Raw genomic sequence first — 22512 nt, 5'->3', positions numbered from 1 at the left:
GGACTCCTTGAAGGGGTGGGGCAGGGTGGGCGATGCCAGCCAGGAGTGGTATTTGGGGGTTCTCTGAACTGCACAGAATCTTAGCTAGAGGTTCTCCTGAACCCCTACGAACCCCCAGCAGCCCACCCCTTCTTACAGATCTTTTTGAATGAACAGAGAGCAAGCTCTCTAGTCCTGAACCAGAAAAGGCTTTAAAGGTGACAACAAATACCTTAAATTGGGTTGAGAAGTCAACCTGTAACCAGTATAGTTCCCAAACTAGAGGTGCTATGCTATCCAGGAAAAATGAAACATGCTCTTTCAGCCCCTGTCTTCTGGACCAACTATAGCTACCAAAGTACAGGGCGTCCTTAACTTAAGACCATAACTGGGACTGGAAATTCCATCACTAAGTGAGGTGGTTGTTTGTTTTATTCATTTAATTTCTATGATGCCCATCTCACCATCCAAAGCAACTGTGAGCAGCTTACAGTGAAAGCCTAAATATAAAAGCAAATAAAAATTGCTGTTGTTAGTTGTGAAGTCATGTCCGACCCATCGTGACCCCATGGACAACGTTCCTCCAGGTCTTCCTGTCCTCTACCATCCTCTGGAGTCCATTTAAAGCTCACGCCTACTGCTTCAGTGACTCCATCCAGCCACCTCGTTCTCTGCCGTCCCCTCTTTCTTTTGCCCTCAATCTTTCCCAGCATTAGGCTCTTCTCCAGTGAGTCCTTCCTTCTCATTAGGTGGCCAAAGGATTTGAGTTTCCTCTTCAGGATCTGGCCTTCTAAAGAGCAGTCAGGGTTGATCTCCTCTAGGACTGACCGGTTTGATCGCCTTGCAGTCCAAGGGACTCGCAGGAGTCTTCTCCAGCACCAGAGTTCAAAGGCCTCAATTCTTTAGCGCTCAGCCTTCTTTATGGTCCAGCTTTCACAGCCATACGTTGCAACTGGGAACACTATAGCCATGACTATATAAAATAAAAATTATAATAAAAATTGTGCGAGTTAAATACAGATTAAAGCGCAGGGGCTTGAGTGGTGCAGTAGTTAAGTGACTCCTGCCCCATTTTACGACTTCTGCCATAGTTGTTAAATGAACCACCATGTTCATTAAATGAAGCATGCAGTCATTAAACAAATCTGGCTTCCCCTATTGGTTTTGCTTGTTGGATGCTTCCTGGGAAGGCTGCAAGTAGCAATCATGTGACCTTGGGATATTGCAACTCTCATAAATCTGTGCCAGTTCATAAGGACCCAAATTTGGATTAGTGGCTCTAGGGACTCTATGACAACCATAAGCCACATTTTTTTCAGTGTTGCCGTAACTTTGAGCAGTTCTGAAACAAGTGATTGAAAATCGAGGACTATCTCTAGCCTTCAGCCCCATAATCAAGACTGCCTTACAAAGTACCTGGAGGGGAAACAACTATCCATTTACAATCCTTCACTTTCAACCCATGTGGCCTTGCAAATCAGACTGATTGCAGGTAGCAATCAAATGTTTTGTTGGTACAGATGTTGTCTCTGATACAGAGTTCAGGAGGAGCCAGCAACTTCTAAAAATGATATCTCTGAAGAGCAAACTGAGCCTGGAGAATGAAACATGCACCTTATACACAAATGCTAAGGATTAGCTTTCACCTTAGATTGTGCGCACTTAGTTGGGTTCAAAGCAGACCCTTTTGAATTGATGGATGCTTCAGTTAGCCATTATAGACTTAAATCAGTGGTGAAATTCAATTTTTTTTACTACGGGTTCTGTGGATGTGGCTTGGTGGGCGTGGTGTGGCTTAGTGGGCATGGCTTGGTGGGCATGGCAGGGGAAGGATACTGCAAAATCCCCATTCCCTCCCCATTCCTGGGGGAAGACATTGGCATCCTTCAGTCTCGAAAGGCTATAGTATCGTGCTCTGGAAAGAGGTCCTAAAACAGCATCTAGTGTGACTAAAAAGGCCAATTTGAGAGTGGCAATCCCTTCCACACTGAGGGCAGATACATTCTGTCCCCTGCCAGCCCCCAGATTTCGCTGGTTCCGGGACTGCCTCTTTGTCTCAGCCTGTAGAACAAGTGTCTCTTCGAATTGGAGAAGGCCATGCTGCATCTTTAGCCTCTAAGCTGAACGATCGGAGGTCAAGGTTTCCCAGTCGTTAATGTCCATTCCCAGGGCCTTTAGGTCCCTCTTGCAGATATCCTTATATCGTAGCTGCGGTCTCCCTCTGAGTGCTTTCCCTGCACTAATTTTCCATACAGGAGATCTTTCGGAATCCGACCATCAGCCATTCTCATGACATGCCCCAGTCAGCGTAGACGTCACTGTTTCAATAGTGTATACATGCTAGAAATTCCAGCACATTCCAAGGCTGCGCTATTTGGAACTTTGTTCTGCCAGGTGATGCCAAGAATTCGTCGGAGACAGCGCATATGAAAGGTGTTCAACTTTCTCTCCTGCCGTGCATAAAGGGCCCAAGACTCACTGCAGTAGAAGAGTGTGCTCAGGACGCAGGCTCTATAGACCTGGATCTTTGTATGTTCTGTCAGCTTCTTATTAAGCCATACTCTCTTTGTAAGTCTGGAAAATGTGGTGGCCACTTTATCAATACGTTTATTTAGCTCAGTATCTAAAGAGAGAGTGTCAGAGTTAGTTGAGCCAAGGAACACAAAGTCCTGGGGGAAGGATATTGCAAAATCTCCATTCCTACCCTTCTGGGACCAGCCAGAGATGGTATTTGCCGGTTCTCCGAACTACTCAAAATTTCCGCTACTGGTTCTCCGAACTACTCAAAATTTCCCTACCAGTTCTCCAGAACCTGTCAGAACCAGCTGGATTTCACCCCTGACTTAAATCCTATTGATTGCAATGAGGCATGGTTGCATCTAGACCCAATATAGATCCCTTTATTATATATTGTGAATATATGTGGCCCGGGATTAATGTTGCAGGATCCAATGTGGGTCGGTTACTGAAACCAGAGGTTTTGTCTTCCGAGCTTTCGGACTCATGCGGGAGCCCATCTTCAGGGAACTTTTCTCTAGAGAACGTCCTGTTTTGACCTTTTTTTCTCGTAGCCAAATGTAAATGCCAAATGTTCAGCACTACGCATTTAAAACATAGGGAACTCAATCCAAGTCAGCATCACAGACTTCCATTCTTCTCCTGAGGTCTCATTCAGTGTTTCATTTCTTAGTACCAACAACACATATTAACCTTCTTACAGAGGTTACATTTCAAAGCGGGGACCTGTAAACCAGAGATGGGGAACTGCAACTCCCAGCAGCACCCACAGCTACCCGCTCAATGAGGAGAGACATTGGGAGTTGTGTCTATGGAGATTCTCAGTCATTTTTTTTTCACAAAAGGCAAAAGTTGCCTTTTGAAAAGAAAGCACCTTTGGGACATTAGGAGATGTAATTAAAACTGATGAAGCTTCTTGGATGAGAAGCGAAATATCTACTTCTTCCTCTTCAAATAATAAACCATCAAGTTGCCTTGCGTGGGAAGGCGGAGGGGGGAAGCACCTTTGTGTCAACTATGACCTGTATGACTGAGAATCTCCATTTAGACATTGGGCATTGTAGTTCGGGGAGCTTTGCAAGGTCCCAGATTCGACCTCTGTGCCTGGTGTCTAGCCCTTGTGTCAAAAGTGGTGTGTCGCTTCCTTAATCAGAAGGCAGCTGTTTTGCAACAGAGAATACAGAGAATGTGTGTGTTCCCACATCTGGAAGGAGGTCTCGGTAGAAGAGTGGAGCGCTGTTGTTCTGCCTTCAAGTGTTTTGGAGAACAGGTTGACCCAGTGGTGAAATCCAATGTTTTTTACTACCGGTTCTGTGGGCATGGCTTGGTGGGCGTGGTGTGGCTTGGTGGGCATGGCAGGGAAAGGATACTGCAAAATCTCCATTCCCTCCCGACTCCTGGGGGAAGGATATTTGCAAAATCTCCATTCCCACCCCACTCTGGGACCAGCCAGAGGTGGTATTTACTGGTTCTGCGAACTGCTCAAAATTTCCGCTACCGATTCTCCAGAACCTGTTGGATTTCACCCCTGGGTTGACCCCTCTTCTTCTTTGTGGAAGCCCCTCAGATACCGGAAGAGCCTTAGTGGCGCAGCAGACTAAAATGCTGTTAAGTAGCACCAGCTGCTTGCAATTACTGCGAGTTCAAATCTCACCAGGCTCAAGGTTGACTCAGCCTTCCATCCTTCCGAGGTAGGTAAAATGAGGACCCGGATTGTGGGGGCAATAAGCTGACTTTGTATAAAAAAGAACACCGCTTGGGTGGGGGGGGGGGAAAGCCCTACTAAGTAAGTATATACAAAAGTATGAAGGCTATTGCTTAACGCATTGTAAGCCGCCTAGATAGATAGATAGATAGATAGATAGATAGATAGATAGATAGATAAATAAATAAATAAATAAAACTGCTATTTTCCAATAGCACTGATGGCGTTCCCTAGTTTGGGTAATGAAACGTCCGCTAGAAAAAAACGAGCAAGCTCAGAGAGCACCAAGGACCCCTCAGGTCAACCCGGAGCTACAAATATTCTCCTTGACTAGTAAGACTGCCATAAGAATAGAGCTGGAAGGGATCCTGGAGGTCTTCTAGTCCAGCCCCCTGCTCAAGCAGGAGACCCTACCCCGTTTCAGACAATTGACTGTCCAGTCTTTCCTTAAAAGGCTATCCAGCCTTTTCTATCATATCCTGGTGGGTCCGCTCGGAGCCAAAGCCCACCGCTTGCTGCCTCACTCGCGCTCTCCCTCTCTCTCTCCCTCTCTCGCCTTTCATCGGCGCCCGAGGAAACCATCCTCCCGCCGCCGCCGCCGCCGCTCTGAGGCAGCGATGGGAGTGCGCGCGCACAGCCCCGGCGCCTTCTCTCGCCATCCCGCTTAACGTTGGCACGAAGGAGCCGGACGGTCATGGCATCGGGAGCCCCGGCCAGGCGAACCTTTGGCGGCGCGGGCCGGACGGGAGCCCCGAAACGGGTGCGTGAGCGAGCGTCGGGAGGTGGTTTGAGGGGGGTGGGTGGGTGAGTGAGGAGGCGGGCGGGCGCGGGCGATGCCTGCGGCTTTGGGGCCCTGGCGCGCTGCGATTTGTGAAGCGGGACGTGATGAAACCTCCCCCTGGACAAATCACGGGGAAGCGCTCGACCTCCCCAGGTGGGATTTAGTTTGTAGCCGAGATAGCCTGTGCAAACAAGAGCGCCGCGCTCCGTTTCCTGCCCCAAGGAGGCTCCTCGGCCAGGCAGCGGGAGGAGGATGGCCAAGGCGAACGGGTTGCCGCTCTATCAGGTACGGGAGGAGCCCTCCCCCCCCCACCTTGGGCTTTTGGGCGGCCCGGGATGGCGGGCAGGCAAGGGGGCGAGAGCGCCGCTGCCCCAAGGAGACGGGATCCGAACGCTCCCCGCCCCAATTCCCTCCTCACCCGCGATGCAGGGCAAGAAATAAGTGTTCCGATCCTAGAACTCCCAAGGCTGGTGTCGGATTAATGTGTCCCCGTTTAGTGAGTGTTTTTTTTTTTTTAACTCTTTCGGCAAGGAGACGGGATGACCTGTCGGAACAACTTGCAAAATCTTAGAAATGTCCTTAATTAAAAAAGAAGGAAGGAAGGAAGGAAGGAAGGAAGGAAGGAAAAAGAAAGGAAAAGAAGGAAGGGAGGAAGGAAGGAAAGAAGGAAGGAAGGGAAAGAAAAAGAAGGAAGGAAAGGAAGGAAGGAAGAAAGAGAAGGAAAGAAAAAAGGAAGGAAAGAAGGAAAGAGAAAAAAAGAAAGGAAAAGAAGGAAGGAAGGAAAGAAGGAAAGAGAAAAAAGGAAAAGAAGGAAGGGAGGAAGGAAAGAAAGAAAGAAGGAAGGAAGGAAGGGAAAGAAAAAGAAGGAAGGAAAGGAAGGAAGAAAGAAGGAATGAAAGAAGGAAAGAAAGGAAGGAAGAAAGAAGGAATGAAAGAAGGAAAGAGAAAAAAAGGAAAGGAAGGAAGGAAAGAAAGAAAGAAAGAAGGAAGGAAGGACAGAAGGAAGACAGGAGAAGACCTCGAAACTTGCTTTGTTTTATTAACTTCTCTCTCTCTTTTCTCTCTTTTCTCTCTCTCTCTGGCTTTCTCTCTTTCTTCTTCTTTTTTTCCTCCTCCAGGTAACCTCCTTGCTCGGTTTGGTTTTGGGCATAAACGTCTGTGCTGGATTTACAGCTCATCGCGTCAGAAGATCTGGTGAATTTGGGGAGGAGGGTCCGGACTCAGGTACAATGTGGATTAAAGGGTCTGTTTCTGCAGCCACTTGGGAGGGGGGTGGGAGGAACAGTGGGGGTCCTAAAATGTACCTTTTTGTCGTCTTTTTCTTTCCGACTGCCCCCCAAATATATCAAAGGTTATGTGAAAAAGCTCGTGTTGGTTGACCTTCAGAATGTGCTTATAGGTAATCTATTTACTTCTTTCTGTGGGAGAAAGATTGAGTCAGACATATTCCGTTTATGTGCAGGGAGCTGAGGAGATGTCCGTGTGCTTGTGATCATATTTAACGGATCATATGGGGGGGGGGAGGCAGTTCTCCCCTATCCCTGAAATAATATGAGCAATTCTTATTCTGTTGGATTAGTTTGTTTCCAGGTAGAGATTTCTTATTATCTGCTTGATAGTCCTGTTGGTTCTGCAAAATAGAAATGAGTATATAAGAAAAGAGAGGGAGGACAGAGTTAGAAGGACGGAGAAAAAGCAGGTGTTTCATGTTGGAAGTTGTGGGCAGCAGATGTTCTCCAATGTACACATTTTCTTTAAAGTTGGTCTCCTTTCATTTCAGGGGGAACAAAATGCAGGCTAGCTGAGCCTGCTGCACTCCCTCATACTTCCTTGTCAAAATGTGCATTCAACATCTCTCAGATCTGTTTAAAAAAAAAACAAGGGAAGGGAAGATCTGCAGTATTTTATATAACTTATAATTTGTCTATGGGGTGACCTTCCATCCTTTCTGATGGACAGTGTGCTCCTTTAAATAGCTTTTATAATCATGATGGACTTTATCGTTTACGCCTTATAGATAAATACATTTCATTTGTCATGTATTTATTTACCATTTATCGCTGGTGTTTGCACACAAGAAGCAAATGCACATCCCTTCACAGAAGCCTGAAATTGCATAAATTTGGCACCAAGCAGTGCAATAGCGATGCTGCTCTTGAAAATATATACAGATGTAACTTGGGCACGCCAAAGGCTCGTTTCATCTGTCATCCTCCTTCCAATACAGTAATGCTGTTCCGATGCTTCTAGAACTTTCCATTTCTTCCCTCTTATTTGGCCCTAATTTTGAAAGATATTCCTGTGAGCTTGGCTAAAGCACTCTTGGCAACTTGTTTCCTTGGTCTAAGAAAGAATCTCGTGGCACATTTCTCTTTCTACCGATCAGCGGTTTTCAGATGTGTTGGTATGCCTGACTCATAGGGTAGTTTTTGCTCTGATACAAAAGGACGAGGAGGAGTTGGCTTTAATACAATCTTCTCCAAGTCGGAGCCCTCCAGATGTGTTGGCTTCCAGCTCTGGGTTTTGTTTTTTCTTCTTCTTCTTCTTCTTCCCCAAGACAGCATGGCTAATGCTGCACTGGCTGGTGGGGAAGTGATCGCCCAAGGCTTCGAAAGAGGCACCAACTGGGGAAGTTGAATTAAAATTTTGGAAACAAAGCATCCGTACACAGAATTAGTAACAGAACAGAATAACAGACTTGGAAGGGGCCTTGGAGGTCTTCTAGTCCAACCCCCTGGCTCATTTCAGACAGTTAGGTATTCTTAAGAATCAGAGCATCAAAATCTTTTTTTTTTGGAAATGCAAAAGCCAAAGTCTCGATCCGTTTGGAACAACTTCTGAAGGAGCTCATGGTAACGCAGTAAAAACAGCTTGTTTGGCTAAATATCAGCTGTTGACGCTCCTTAAGGATAGATGTGAGGGACCTGCAAATATGCCCTGCTTATGCCGTAGAATCTGTCCTCTTTGTTTACAGTGAACAAAGCCTGTTTCCATTGGAGAAGTGAAACCATAGCCAACTTGCTGGTTCTATTATATTGATCACGATCTCTCTCTCTCTCTCTCCCTCTCTCTGTATGTGTGGGTGCATGTGCTGCCCTTGCCAGAGTTGTTTCTAATGAATCAAAGCAATGAAAACAGGATGTACAGAATGTGAGATCAGAAAGCCTTGCGCTCCTTATCACAAATGGGAGAGCTGGACAATTGTCTGCGGCAAAGAAGGGAGAGCTGTTACAGTATGCGGGATAAGTTAGGTTTAACTAGTAACAAATGCCAGATCAAAGGAGCCCGTCTCAGGCTTTGATAAGCACACATGATTCCTATTATTAGTAATGGTGGTTGCAGATGGGGCAGTCTCTGGGAGAAAGAAGGCTGCCTGGATGTTTGAGACGGAGGCCTTTTGACATTCGCTGTGGAGCTTGGCTTGTATGGGAAAGTACTTTGCATTGCTTTTTGAACACGTTCTGCCGTCTGACCCAGCTGCTTTCTAAGTAACGTGGAAAATGTTTTCTCCATCTGTTGCTGGAGATCGCTTGCAATATCCTTGCAGGTGCTGGTGGCAGTATTTGCAAATTCCAAACATATGGCGCTGGATTGATTAAAACAGCCCAGCTACCATTAAGGAATTATAACTGGCTTGAAAGTTTCTTCCATGCTGACTTCTGAATTAAAACTCTCTTTTTGGAGAGATGCTGCTTTTAGATAAGCGATGGCTGCATTCAGCGGTGGGTTTCACATTATGTTACTATTGGTTCACCCTGCACATGCATGCTCGCTTTGTGCACATGCGTGCCCAGTTTGTGCGCATGCCTGCCTTCCGTGCATGCACCCGGCCTTCGGCTCATGCATTTTGCTCATGTGCGCCCCTTCTGCGCATGCGCCTGGCCTCAAAAACGTGCCTAAATAGGATGCATAGAGCCTGGATGGGTACGGGTGGACAGATCCACCCAAGATTTCCACTACAGGTTCGGGCGAACTGGTCTGAACCGGCTGAATACCATCTCTGGCTGCATTGAATCACTATGTTTAGGATCAAGCGTGGCCTACCTCTTAGCTCAGTGTAAACCATGTGGTTTAAAGCTTGCACAGAGTACACTTAAATTAGCCCTCTTCTGGTTTTAATTTGCTTTTATCTAGCATTTATCTGACTGAGCAATAGCAGTTAGACTTATATAGTGCTTCACAGTGCTTTACAGCCCTCTCTAAGTGGTTTACAGAGTCAGCATATTGCCCCCTAACAATCTGGCTCCTCATTTTACCATCCTCAGAACGATGGAAGGCTGAGTCAACCTTGAGCCGGTCAGGATCGAACTCTTGGCAGTTGGCAGAATTAGCCTGCAATACTGCATTCTAACCATCGTGCCACAATGGCTGAGCTTGGTACTCTCTGAACTTGGTTTTAACAGAATAACAGAGTTGGAAGGGACCTTGGAGGTCTTGTCCAATTACCTGCACAGGCAGGAAACCCTACACCATATCAGACAAATGGCTGTCCAGTCTCTTCTTCTTGCAGACATTTCGTGACCCAAACTAGGTAACATCATCAGGACTAGTGAGAGAACACCAAGACCCCTCATTTCAATCCTGAGCTATAAATATTCTCCTTTATTGATTTATCTGACTCCTTTTAACCTGACCATGAAATGAAATGAATAACTTCAAAAATTTTAGCAAGGGGTTCTCTGCCCAGTTGCTGGGTGGGCGTGGCCTAGTTGGCCTCCTGCACCACAATGGGAGGGGGCGCATTTTTGCCCTCCCTGGGCTCTGGAGGCTTTCCTTGAGCTCCGGGAGGGCGAAAATGGCCTCCCCAGGCTCCAGAGGCCCTTCCTGAACTTCTGGTAGTCCTGTTTTTCGCCCTCCCCGAGCCTCCGCACGCACTCTGCATCTAAAACGGGCCATGTGGGGACTCCTGGGAGGGGCAGGGTGGGGTGGGCAGGGCTAGCCAGGAGTGGGATTTGGGGGCTCTCCGAACTTCACAGAATCTTAGCTAGAGGTTCTCCCGAACTTCTGTGAACCCCCAGCAGCCCACCCTTGAATAGCTTCCATTGTGACCGTTTTGAAGCATAACCTTAACGCTTATATTAACAGAGTAGCTTCTCTTACACTTGGGAAATAAACCGTTTAGCTGCTTGGAGATACTCTGCTCACTGCAACATTGCGTTGTCATTACTGATATTGAAGCCTTGCTTTGCAATGTCTCGTATTGTGTCCTTGATGTGTTTTTTCTAAACCACAAGATAGAAACTGCTGATCTGTACTTCTGAAAAGCCACAGCCCAGTTCTGTCCTCGATTTCCCTCTGTCCTCTTACAGGACATGATTACTCAGCAGTATTCCTATTATAAAGATTTGTGTGACATTACACAAGTTGCTTCCTATTCAAGCAAAGCAAATAGTTAACACACAATTATCTTAGGCGGGTGATTTGAGAACAAGTCTCAGTTCAAATCAAATCTTTATTACGGTCATAGAAAAGCACAGGAGAACAAGTCTGTTGTTAAACAAGATTACATTATTCTACTGGTTTATATATTCTCAAGCAGGATTCTTTGTCAATTTAAAAAAAAAAATTGGGAAAACCGTGGATCGAATCCAGAACCTTCCACATGTTGGTGGCCTGTCATTAACTGGGGCCTCTCTTGCCATCCATAGTACTGTCATTAAAAAAGTGTTGTTTTTTAAAAAAAATTAAATCATCTCTACTGCCATAGATGAAATTGGAAGGAATAACATAATAATAAACACAATTGGAACTTTCTGCTTTTTGATGGAATTTCCATTTAGGTTGTATTCCGAAAGATTGACATGCCACAACATGAATATCTGGGCTTATGTTTATGGTCTAGAACAGGGGTGTCAAATTCAATTTCATTAAGGGCCGCATCAGAGTTGTGTTTGACCAGTGGGCATAGCTGGGGTGAGCATGACCAGGGCGGGCATGTCCAGCTCAATGTCTTGCAGCCTTCTGCCAGTGAAAACGGAGCCCAGGGGGGCCATCAGCGGTCCTCCAGGCTCTGTTTTTGGCTGTGACAGCCTCCTGCAGGCTTCTGCCAGTGAAAATGCCCTCAGCCCTCTGCCAGTGAAAATGGAACCAGGGAGGGCCGTGCATGCGGCCCTCCCTGGCTCTATTTTCACTGGCAGAAGGCTGCAGGAGGCTGTCGCACCCAAAAATGGAGCCTGGATGGCCTCTGATGGCCCTCCTGGGCTCTGTTTTTGCTGGCAGAAGGCTGCAGGAGGTCGTTGCAGCCTAAAACAGAGCTCGGGAGGGCTCTCTTTTCTCTGGCAGAGGCACTGTAGGCCGGTCCTTCGCTGTTTCCAAGGTGGCCGCACAGGCCGGATCTAAGTACCCCATGGGCCAGATCCCGCCCAAGGGCTTTGAGTTTGACACCCTGGTCTAGAGAGCTGGAACAGCTAAGAAGCTTTCCATTATAAATGAGTTAATTAAAAAGAGGATCCCATTTTTAATGGAAATGCTGTTGTCTGCTCTAGCTGTCCGGAATATGAAAACAAGTCCATATCAAGGATAACAATTATTGTGTGAATCTTACATAGTAAACAAAATTCATATGCTTTTCCTCAAGGTCACAGCTCTACTCCACTCCCATGTTATACCAGCTGCAAACAGCTGCTTTGATTTCACAGGTTTCCTAGAGTTCCTGGATCCATGCAGGACAGACTAACCATCTCAATATCTTGAGAAGTACCAATAGAATGATAACCAATAGCATGAAAGTCAACCCCTAATTTATAATCTTGTCCTAGGTTGTCCTTGTCCATCTCTTGCAAACCCATTTCATTTAGTTGTTTGTTTGGGTTTTTTTTTTGGGAAAATTAAGCAGGTGAAAAAAAAAAGTTACCTCTGCTGAACCATGCTCAGTTGTGATGCATGGTTAGTGACCCCATCATTTGGAGACGATATAAACATGGTTTGCATAAATCTTAGAAGCAGTCTCCAAAGGAAACAAAAAGAAAATTGCATTCTTTCCATCATACAGTAACTTTTCCTGTCATATGGTAAATTTACCCTCCAGCAAATGGGAACTAAAAGATGCAGTTATTTTTTTTCATGAAGTTGGTTTTTTAACCTGAACTTGAATATAAGCATAACATTCCGTACAAGGCCAGAGTAAGCAGAATATTGTGTCTTATATTTTAAAAAGTGGAAAGCTGTTCTTTAAATAAGTCCTTCCTTTTCTTTTTTCCCTTTTCCCTTTTCCCCTTTCCCCTTTCTTTTTCCCCCTTCCCTTCCCTTTCTTTCCCTTCCCTTCCCTTTCCTTTCTCCCTCTCCCTCCCACTCTTCTCTTTCTCTTATACACAGTATTACTTACATGCATTTTAATTTCAAACAATTACATATGGACTTGTCCAGGCTGCTTGCGCCGCAACAATTGTCATAATGTCCCCAACTATAATCGCAGTCTGGAATAGTTCCAATCCAAGCAGAAAAACCTCAGTTGCGCAAACTTTGTAAATCAGTTAAGCTAAACAAAACAGGTAAATGAAACTATGAGAGAGGCCACGAGAAAAAGCATCGTCATCGTATGAAAAGTTATTCTGTATTTTGATAGATGAGTATAGGAGAAACTAAGAGTCAATGAGAATTAAAGGAGTTCAGTGGCTTCTAGTTTTTAGAATGATTTTTAAATGTGATTTTACACTTTAATGAGGTGTTAGGCCTAACATATTCTCCCAAGCACTGGATTGCTTCCTTTGACTAAACTAATAGTTCTAGAATTGTTAAACGGCCTTTTTGAAAACAGATTAACTCTTAAAAAAAACAAGTTTATAAACTGTCTTTATACTTATTAAACATAATCCTTCTGTCCTCATGAAACTCTTAGATTAAGCCAGAACACATGGAAAAAATAAAACAATAAGCCATATCACCACAATATCTTTATTACAAGCAACCAAACATACTTTAATGTTTATTCCATCATTCCTGGGAAAGAGTTCAAGTTTCACACTTTGGCTTCAGATGTTTGCTCTGATATTAGAATAACGAGCATTTTATACTAAAGAAATAAAAAAAGGCTACCACAACTATTTAATTATAGAAAATAGCCTATGGTGAAGGCCAACAGAGGGGAGAAGGAATCATTAATATTTTGCAGAACAATTAAGGAGGATGCCCAAGATTAAAAAAAAGCTTTTAGATTGTGACACCATTCAATCTCTGTCAGAAGAAGAGAATCGCTAGACTAGGCAAAAACATGGGTATCTTTTTTTCAAAAAGAGTGTAATCCTAGTTTAACCCTAACCCTAACCCATAAGCTAAAAAATATTGGACGAAAATACATACTTGGTTGGAAAAAAATTACAAAGCAACATATAGATTTGAAACCAGAGATATTTTTGTTGGGCATTCTACCGGAAAAATATGATAAAAAGATTATATATCTGGTCTTGCATATATTAACTGCAACTAGAATTGTATTTGCACAACAATGGAAAAATGATGAGATTCCTTCTGAGGAGAATGTAATTAAGAAAATATTAGGATGCGGAGAAATGGATAGATTAATGCTTACTATTAAGGATAAAGAAGAAACTGAATTTTTTTGATATGGGGTATATCCTATCAATGGCTAGCCAACAGAAACAAGTTAGGAAGGAGGAGATATAAAAAGAGGAAATGTTAATGTGAAAGTTGTTAAAAAAGATGATGTTAAGTATTACTGTTATTATATTATTATATTATTAATATTATGGATATTATGTGGATTATGATAGTTTAAAAATAACTGTACCCAGATTACACACTATTTGATGGAAATTGAATGTTATACAAATAAAACATGAAAAAAAAAGGATGATGCCCAAGATTAAAAAAAGCTTTTAAATTGTGACACTATTCAATCTCTCTCGGAAGAAGAAAATTGCTAGATTTGGCAAAGACATGGGTGTCTTTTTTCAAAAAGAGTGTGTTTTGTCCTTTAAGTGATTGCTTTTTGGATAGCGTCCCATTTAATTGCTTGGCTGAATCCTTGGGAACAAAATGAGAAGGACTCTTAGAAGCTGATCCTTACATGTAAAGAAAGAACATAACCTTTAAAAGATGGCATCCAGTGCTCAATATTCCTGGGAAACAGTAGACCTACCTTAACTACATCCTTGGGAAAGTGTCTTCAGTCTAATCACAGTAAGGGCCAACCTATTTTCCAAAGCACCAGAACTCAAGACGAGAAACAATTAACTTAAGAGAAATTGCCTAACAGTTGTGGGTGCTCCATCACTGGAGGCTTTTAAGAAGAAGTCTGCAATGGTATAGGGCATTGTTAGCTAACCTTTTTGCCATCATGTGCCAGGAACGGGGGGTGGGGGAGGTTTGCGCGCATGTGTGTCCACACCCATAATTCTATGTGCCCTGCCCTGCGCATGCATGTGCCAGTCCTCCCCCCCCGCTCCTGGCACGCGATGGCCCAGTAGGCCCATTTTTCTTTCTCACCTGTCTCCAGATCCTCTCTATGCATCTGGGGAGGGCGAAAACGGCCTTTCCCATTCCCTCGGAGGCCCTCCGAAGGCCTGAAATGGACCATTTCCCAACTCCCGGTGGGACAGGAAGTGATGTTTTTTGCTGTCCCCCAGCCTCCAGAGCCTCTCCAGGAGCAAAAAACATCACTTCCTGTGGGAAGTGGGAAATGAGCCGTTTAAGGCCTTTGGAGGGCCTCCGAGGGAGTGGGAAAGGCCGGTTCGCCCTCCCCAGATGCATAGAGAGGATCTGAAGATAGGTGGGAAAGAAAAACAGGCCTTCCCCACCCCCCAGGCCCTCCGGAGGCAGGAAACAGCCTGTTTCCCTACTTCTGGTGGGCCCAGAAGGCCCCAAAATCAGCTGGCCGGCGCGTGCATGCACCCCAGAGCTGAGTTGATATGCCCACTGATATGGCTACGTGTGCCACCTGTGGCACACGTGCCATTGGTTCGCCACCACGGGTATAGGGCCATGATGGCGAACTTATGGCACACATCACTAGTGGGTTCCACTTACCTTCGCTACCAGTTTGGAACTGTGAGCACGCACACATTCGCTTTGTTGTGTGCAGCACTTCTGCGCATGCACAGAACCTTCTGCGCATGCAAAAAGCATCTGTGATGATATCCGGACAGGTGGGTGGAGCCTCCCACTGCCGCCACTAGCGGTTCTCCCAAACCGAGGCGAACCGGTAAAAACCCACCACTGGCACGCGTGCCACAGGTGGCACACAGAGCCCTCTCTGCGGACATGCCAGCCGTTGCCCAGGCCAGCTCCACCACGCATGAGTGCATGCTTCCCGCCGGCCAGCTGGTATTCAGGTCTCTGCCATACATGCACAGGGGCAGGGCTTTCCCCGATCTCCGCAGGTTCCACCCTCCACAAGTGCCTCTCCGTGGCAGAAATGGAGGAGAAAGCCTCGGCACACAGAGAGAAACTCCGGAGATTGGGGAAGGCAGAAATGGAGGAGAAAGCCTTGGCACGGGGGGATGGAGAAACTGCGGAAATTGCAACCCCCGCCATGCCCCATTTTGGGCCTGAAAAACCTCCTGCACCAACCTGGAAGCCAAAAGAGGAGCTGGGGGTCGGGGCGCATGCACGGGGAGCACATGCGCAGGGAACGCATGCACATATGCAGGGGTGGGGCGCATGTGCAGGGGGCGCTCACATTGCATTTAGGGGATTGGGGCACACGGATGTATTTTTCGTGCTCGCGTGCACTTTGCACACTTGGCACCAAAAAGGTTAATCATCACTGGGTCTTCTGCTTGAGCAGGGGGTTGGACTAGAAGACCTCCAAGGTCCCTTCCAATTCTATTATTCTACTAAAGAACGGAATAACAACTTGGAATCCTTTTCATGCCTCTTCATGCAAGCACAGATTTGCCCTTTGATTTTACTGAAGACCTACATTCTAGGATCATCTTTAATAACTCGGCTTGATGTGAGTCTTTCCTCTAAGGCACCTACTTTCTGTAACATTCTGTCCTGTCTTTTCTCCTCTTTAGGCCAAATAATATTCAGTTCAGTTCTCTTGACAGTCTACTCATTTTATATCCAAGGTCTGCAGTCTTTAATTTGGATGACTTTGGTCAAAATATGGGGTTTTTCATGCAATATGTGGAATGTTATTTTGGCACAGAATATATGCAGCTTTGATTTATTGCAGGTTAATCCAGGATAAGAAAAGTGATTGGAGAGATCTATCCACTCTTTATTTGATGATATTTTGTTTCTTGCATCTGTCTCTTAGCTCTCTGTACCATATCCTTTTATTTTTCTTGGATGAAACAGTTGAGCGGTTAACCTCCTTTGAATAACCTTTGATCAACCAATAATGACTTAATTTATGGTGTGGTATTTCTCTCTCTCTCTCTCTCTTTCTTTCTCTGATATTCAGTCTTATCAGATTCCCCCTGGATCAGTACTTATGGCTCCTGCAAAAACCGATGCTTTGAACTTGATGAAGCAGAGCCTCCAGTTTGCCGTTGTGACAACCTGTGCAAGAGCTATAGCAGCTGTTGTGTTGACTTTGATGAACTGTGTTTAAAGACAGGTAGGGTGCAACTTAAGTCCCTGCTCCATAGAAAGAACAATGCTAATGAAGACTTATCTTGACTATTTTTATCAAGCAGTGTTTTTAACCAGGGTGGATTTGATTTAAATCGAGTTGATTTAAATCACAATTTAAATCATGATTTAAATCACTAGTAAAAAGACTTGATTTAAATCAACTCGATTTAAATCATAATTTTTAAAGAGCAACTGTCATCTCTGCTACTCCTTTGACCCACTGTTGACTCACCGATAGTCCCAGTGTTGCAGAATATACAGCCTCATGCTACGTAACTAAGCTCCATTTCATGCTGAATAAACTAAATTATTTATGTATCTTAAATAGAAAACTATCTTACGATAGATTTTTACCCCAAAATTTTTTTATTAAAAAAAATTCGATAAAAATCAAAAAAATCCGATTTAAATCAAAAAAATCTGATTTTTTTGATTTTTTAAAAAAAATCATTGATTTTTATCCACCCTGTTTTTAACTATGTTTGCATGACTGTTGGTCCTTTTCAAAGACCGATTGGGGAAAGTGAAAACAGTGCAATCTGCAATCATTTTGCCTAGGCATTGCTTGATAAGCATGAAGCACAAATGCTAAAGCATTCCAAACAAGATATTTATTGGGGAATAACCGTGGCTTGTTCACACATATTTTACAGAGACCTGGGGATGGCCTCATCCATTTATAATCTTCCTCCATTGTCCAGTGTTCCATCCATTTTTCACACAGGAGAAGATCTGTATGAAAAGTAGAGTCGTCACACTACAAGTGTAGATGTATTTGTGATACTCTTCCACCCTTTCCTTAAAAGAGATGTGGCTTAAATAATTTATAATGTTGACTTGGAAGGTTTATAGCAATAAGAGGTTTGGGCAACGTGCTAAACTATTAAATCTGAAATGGAACCGATAAGTTTTCATTCTCGTGACTACCTTGCGTGTAAACATGGATTTATTTACAGGCATGAATATTTAAGCATCTGTCAAATTCTGCTACATGTTTTAAGTATCATGTTGATTGAATTTGTCAGATTTTTGTTATAGAAGGAGGAAAAAAAAGGCAGAACTATTATAGGTAGTCCTCAGCTTATGACCACAGTTGAGTCCAACATTTCTGTTGCTACGTAAGGGTTAGGGTTAGGATTTTTAACAGTTGTTAAGTGAGTTTTGCCTCATTTTATGACTTTTCTTGCCACAGATGTTTATTTATTTATTATTTTATTTATTAGTCCAATTTATATGCCACCCTTCTCCGTAGACTCAGGGCGTCTTACAATGCATTATAGCAATAGCCTGCATACTTTTTTGTATATACTGTACCTGCTTATTAGGGCTTTCGGCCCCCCCTAAGCGGTGTTGTTCTATACAAAGCTGGCTTATTGCCCCCACAATCCGGGTCCTCAATTTCCCTACCTTGAAAGGATGGAAGGCTGAGTCAACCTTGAGCCTGGATTCGAATCTGCACTAATTGCAGGCAGCTGGCAGCTAAGTGCTAGCACTTAACAGCACTTTAGTCTGTTGCACCACCGAGGCTGTTGTTAAGTGAATCACCACAGTTGTTAAATTAGTAACACAATTGTTAAGTCAATTTGGCTTTCCCGTTGACTTTGCTTGTCAAAAGGTCACAAAAGATGCTCACATGACCATGGGACACTGCAACCATCATAAATATAAGCCAATTCCCAAAGGTCTGAATTTTGATCACGTGACCATGGAGATGTGGCAATGGTCTTGTGAAAAACAGTCATAAGTCACTTTTTTCAGTACCATTGTAACTTCGGACGGTCACTAAACAAACGGTTATAAGTTGAGGATTACCTGTGCTCACTTTCCTGCTGATGTTACTTTTCATAGATGTTGGCTAGGTATCAAGCGTGTTCAACCATAAATCACAGACACTGAATCGCAAGAACGGTTAGCGGCAATGTTTGAATGAGGTCCTTGGGTTTTTTTGTTTTTTTTTTCAAATGTGGAGAATCAGTCTGGTAACAGAACAGCAGTTTAGAGCGCTGTTTAGAAAATATTTCAACCAAGAATTACCGTATTTTTCTGAGTATAAGACTCACCTTTCCCCCCCCCCAAAAAGAGGGTGAAAATCTGGGTGCATCTTATACTCCAAATGTAGCCCTGCCCAGCTTCTCAAATGGAGGTTTCAGAGGCTGAAAAAAGCATCAGAAAAGAAGCCCCCAACAGAGCTTCAGAAAAAAAGCCTTCAAACAGAGCTTCAGAAAAGAAGCCCCCAAACAGAGCTTCAGAAAAGAAGCCTCCAAACAGAGCTTCAGAGGCTTTTATTCTGAAGCTCTTGTTTCGGAGGCTTTTAGAGGCAGGAAAAAAAGGTTTTTCTGAAACAGAGTTTCAGAAGTTTCAGAGGCAAGAAAAAAAGCAAAAAAAAAAAAAAAAAAAAAACTAGGCACAAAGCTCACAACCAAGGAATCTGTTGCTAAAATTCACCTCTGGGATGAATTGGGGGTATTCCGGGAGGCCGATCCACCTGCCAATCAGCTTTTTTCTTATTTTCGTCCCCAAAAACTAAGGTGCGTCTTATACTCCGAAAAATACGGTTTTTATCTATAGTTGTGAGAAAAGGGTGATGTATTTCAATGCTGTGATCATTAAGCAGATATTCTAAGAATATGGTAGATCTGCTGTTTTCTTCTGCGCTGCCTTTTTAGAATGTTCACAACAGACTTCAGGGAATGTATTGGATGTTACTGAGTGATTATAATGCCATTCGGTTGCCTCAAAATATGCTGCTTTGTTTTTAAAACATTTCTGCCCTTGCGATGACACCAGCCGGCGGTTGGGAATGTACCAAAGAGCGCTGTGGAGAGACCAGGAATGAAGATCATGCCTGCCACTGTTCAGAAGACTGTTTAGCAAGAGGAGACTGCTGTAGTAACTATCAAGTGGTTTGCAAAGGTATTTCTTCCCATTTTTTTTCTTCCTATATATCAAGAAGTGTTTTTGAAGTGTTGTAGCTACTAGTTCGGCAAGGATGATCATCCCCGCCGTTGTGCAAAGGGAGACAAATCAGACAAATCCCTGATAAAACCTGTAATGTGATAACCATAACAATTCTTAATTAGTGCATGGCAATGCGAATGCAGTAAAAAGATGCCAACTTCTTAAGGAGTCCTTGTGGATTTTACTCTGCTAGTTGTTGCCATCTATAGGGAGTGTTGTTCATCTCCATTTCAAGAGCTGTTGAGCTAGCACTGTCTGAAGACGTTTCTGCAGTCATGTGGCCAGCATGACGTCATGGAGTGCTGTTTCCTCCCCATTGAAGTGGTACCTATTCATCTACTTGCATTGGCATGCTTTCGAACAGCTAGGTTGGCTGGAGCTGGGGCGAGGATGGGAGCTCACCTCTTTACATAACACACAGGTCTCAAACCTGGGCTATCAGCTTTCTAGCTGAAAAGCCCAGCATCTTAACCACTGAGCCATCGTGCTGCCCCAAGGAGTCTGTAGTATCGGATTATTGGCCACCAAAATAGCTTTTCTATTGCTTATGGGTTAACTTCCTCAATCTTGGTTAAGTTTTTTGCCAGTGGTCTTTGCTGGGAAATGGATGGAGTAGAGCAGTGATGTCTAACCTTTTCCGGACCGAGTGCCCAAAGCGCGTGCGTGTGAACCCCCAAAATGCAATGTGCATATCGCCCCTATACATGTACCCCACCCCCTGCATGTGCACCCCATGCATGCGCCCCACGCTTGCAACCCCGTACACACCCCACGCATGTGTGCGCCTCGCATGTGCCCCGCCCCCCGCATGTGTGTGCGGCCCTCTGCATGTGTGAATGGCCACCCCACATGTGTGCATGCCCCCCTGCACACACACATGCTCCCCTGCACACAACATGCCCCCCGTACACGTGCGTGCCCTCCCACAAGCATGCGTGGCCCCCCCGCATGCACCCCCCCACATATGTGCGGCAGAGACTCAATGACCAGCTGGCTGGTGGGAGGCGCGTGTACATGTGCGGCAGAGCTGAACTGGGGTGACGGCTTGTGTGCCCACAGAGAGGGCGCTACTTGCCACCTGGGGCACGCGTGCCATATATTCGCCATCATGGGAGTGGAGAAAGGATTCCATAACTTAGCCCTAACCAAAAGGAAAGTGAGTGGCTCCATGCAATTTTCATGGCAACATTTTCAGAAATGTCTAGGGCCGAGAGAAAGTGACTGGCCCCGAATCACCCTACTGTCCACCCTTCTGGTTTCCATGTACAAGCCAGGATTAGAACTTTTCCTAATCCAGCACTTTAACGAATGGACCAAACTGGCTCTTCATAAAAGTAATACATTATTCCAGAGGAAAATATGTTTTATCTCTTCACTTGTTTCTCCTATTCAAGGACCGCATGGAAAGCTCTTCAAACGTTACTCTTTGAACATTGCCTGACCATTTTAGTTCCTTGTTCTGCAAGCCAAGCTCTTTCATTTTGAAATAGTCAATGTTCTACTACTGAATATCTTTTGAACTTTATCTCTTTAAAAAAAAAAGGGTTGTAAATGCATCTATTTTTGTCTCTTACTTGAATCCAGAAAGGTGCCTTTTTCCTAACCCCACTAATTCAAATTTCTGTTCTGCGTCCTCTATCAATGCAAAAACGGACTTCTGTTGCTCAAAACAAAACATGGCTGTGGCTCCATAAAAGCTGGTCCATGACAGCTTGTGTCATAACAATCTGTCAGTCTGTAAGTGCCACAAGGCTTTCTCTGTCCTTGCTGCAACCAACAAACATAAGCTACCCCTGCAAAAGTTGTTTCCACTGGTAATATTAACTTTGGGAGTTTGTTTTGCATTTGTGCTTGCTATTAAGTGGAGGGAGGTTGAGGATTTTATTTTCCGTAATTGACGTCATCAAGGGCCAAGTTTTCATCTTGCAACACTGTTCTCTTCAGGCAAGGTATTGGAAGCTGTAGCATTAAAAGGCAAGGATGAAGGGGACATCAGGACAGCTACTCTGCTTCCAGAATTTGCTTCAGAGTGGCATTAATAGTGCGAATGCATGTGATACATACCGTATTTTTCAGAGTATAAGACGCTCCAGAGTATAAGAGGCACCTTAGTTTTTGGGGAGGAAAATAGGGGGGGGGAATCTGCCTCTGCCTACCAGGTATTCATCTGGCTAGCGTTCTTAGCCTGGTCAGCTTCAGCACATTAGTTCGCTGGTTGTGAGCGCACACATTGGGGCTCGTTGGGGCTGATTAGAAGCTTCAAAAGCACATCTGATCGTTGGAGGGAGCTCCAGTGAGTAAAGCAGGCGAAGTGTGGAAGCGGTAAGACAAGGCAGCAGCTGTTCTGGGTTGCCATTTTGGGCTCCGCACCTCGCATTTCCAGCCTCCAAACGCTCTATTTGAGAGGCATTCAAGGCTGCGAGGATCGCCAAAGCACATTGCCACCGATCGCTGCCCAAAAATGCGATAAGCAGAGGCCAAACATGTGCAGAGGCCTAAAATGTGATGCGCAGAGGCAAAAATGTGATGCGTGGAGGCGGCGATCAGTGGCAGTGTGCTTTGGTGAAGGGTGGGGGCCGGCAGGTGGGCGGGGCTACATTCGGAGTGTAAGACACACCCAAATTTTCAGCCTCTTGGGGGGGGAAGTGCATCTTATACTCTGAAAAATACAGTATATGCAAAATACAGTATATGCCTGCAGACCATCTTCACAAATTACCTATTTTTTAAACAGCTCAGATTACTTGGAAGTTGAAGCTTGGCCCCGAGAGCAAAATTAAAGTGAGCATACATTAGAGAGAAGCTCAGCTCACATATCTCACTAAGTTATTTTTTTTTTACCTCATGATTTGTTGAACAGGGCAAAGTCACCTGACTTGCAGATACACTAAATAACAATTCATAGGACCTGAGTAACTCACAAGCCAACAGAGTGCTTAGCAAATAGAACGTGTCTTCCTTCTAGACATATCTGCATAGTTTCCAAATTTGGGGGGGAATTAAGGGCAATTTTGGATTTATAAAATCATGT

At 44.5% G+C, this 22512-nt stretch overlaps 1 protein-coding gene across 9 annotated transcripts in view; it reads left to right on the top strand.

Annotated features, from left to right (window-relative positions):
- Positions 1-22512, top strand: part of ENPP2 (ectonucleotide pyrophosphatase/phosphodiesterase 2) — a 100515-nt gene that overhangs the window by 29678 nt on the left and 48325 nt on the right. For 2 of the 9 annotated variants that reach the window (XM_087890876.1, XM_087890873.1), the window contains exons 1-4: positions 4596-4961; positions 6101-6206; positions 16351-16506; positions 19311-19436. In XM_087890876.1, coding sequence (XP_087747002.1) covers positions 4896-4961; positions 6101-6206; positions 16351-16506; positions 19311-19436 — 454 coding nt within the window. In that variant the 5' untranslated portion in view covers positions 4596-4895. Of the gene's footprint in view, positions 1-4595; positions 4962-4993; positions 5268-6100; positions 6207-16350; positions 16507-19310; positions 19437-22512 lie in introns of those variants that run through there. The other 7 variants (XM_034422227.3, XM_034422222.3, XM_060681858.2 and 4 more) reach the window with 4 other exon arrangements.

Source organism: Pantherophis guttatus, chromosome 3 (assembly GCF_059756535.1).
Source record: "Pantherophis guttatus breed Tessera chromosome 3, ASM5975653v1, whole genome shotgun sequence".
In the NCBI taxonomy this organism is placed as follows: Eukaryota; Metazoa; Chordata; class Lepidosauria; order Squamata; family Colubridae; genus Pantherophis; species Pantherophis guttatus.
This window is presented reverse-complemented; position numbering and strand designations above follow the sequence as displayed.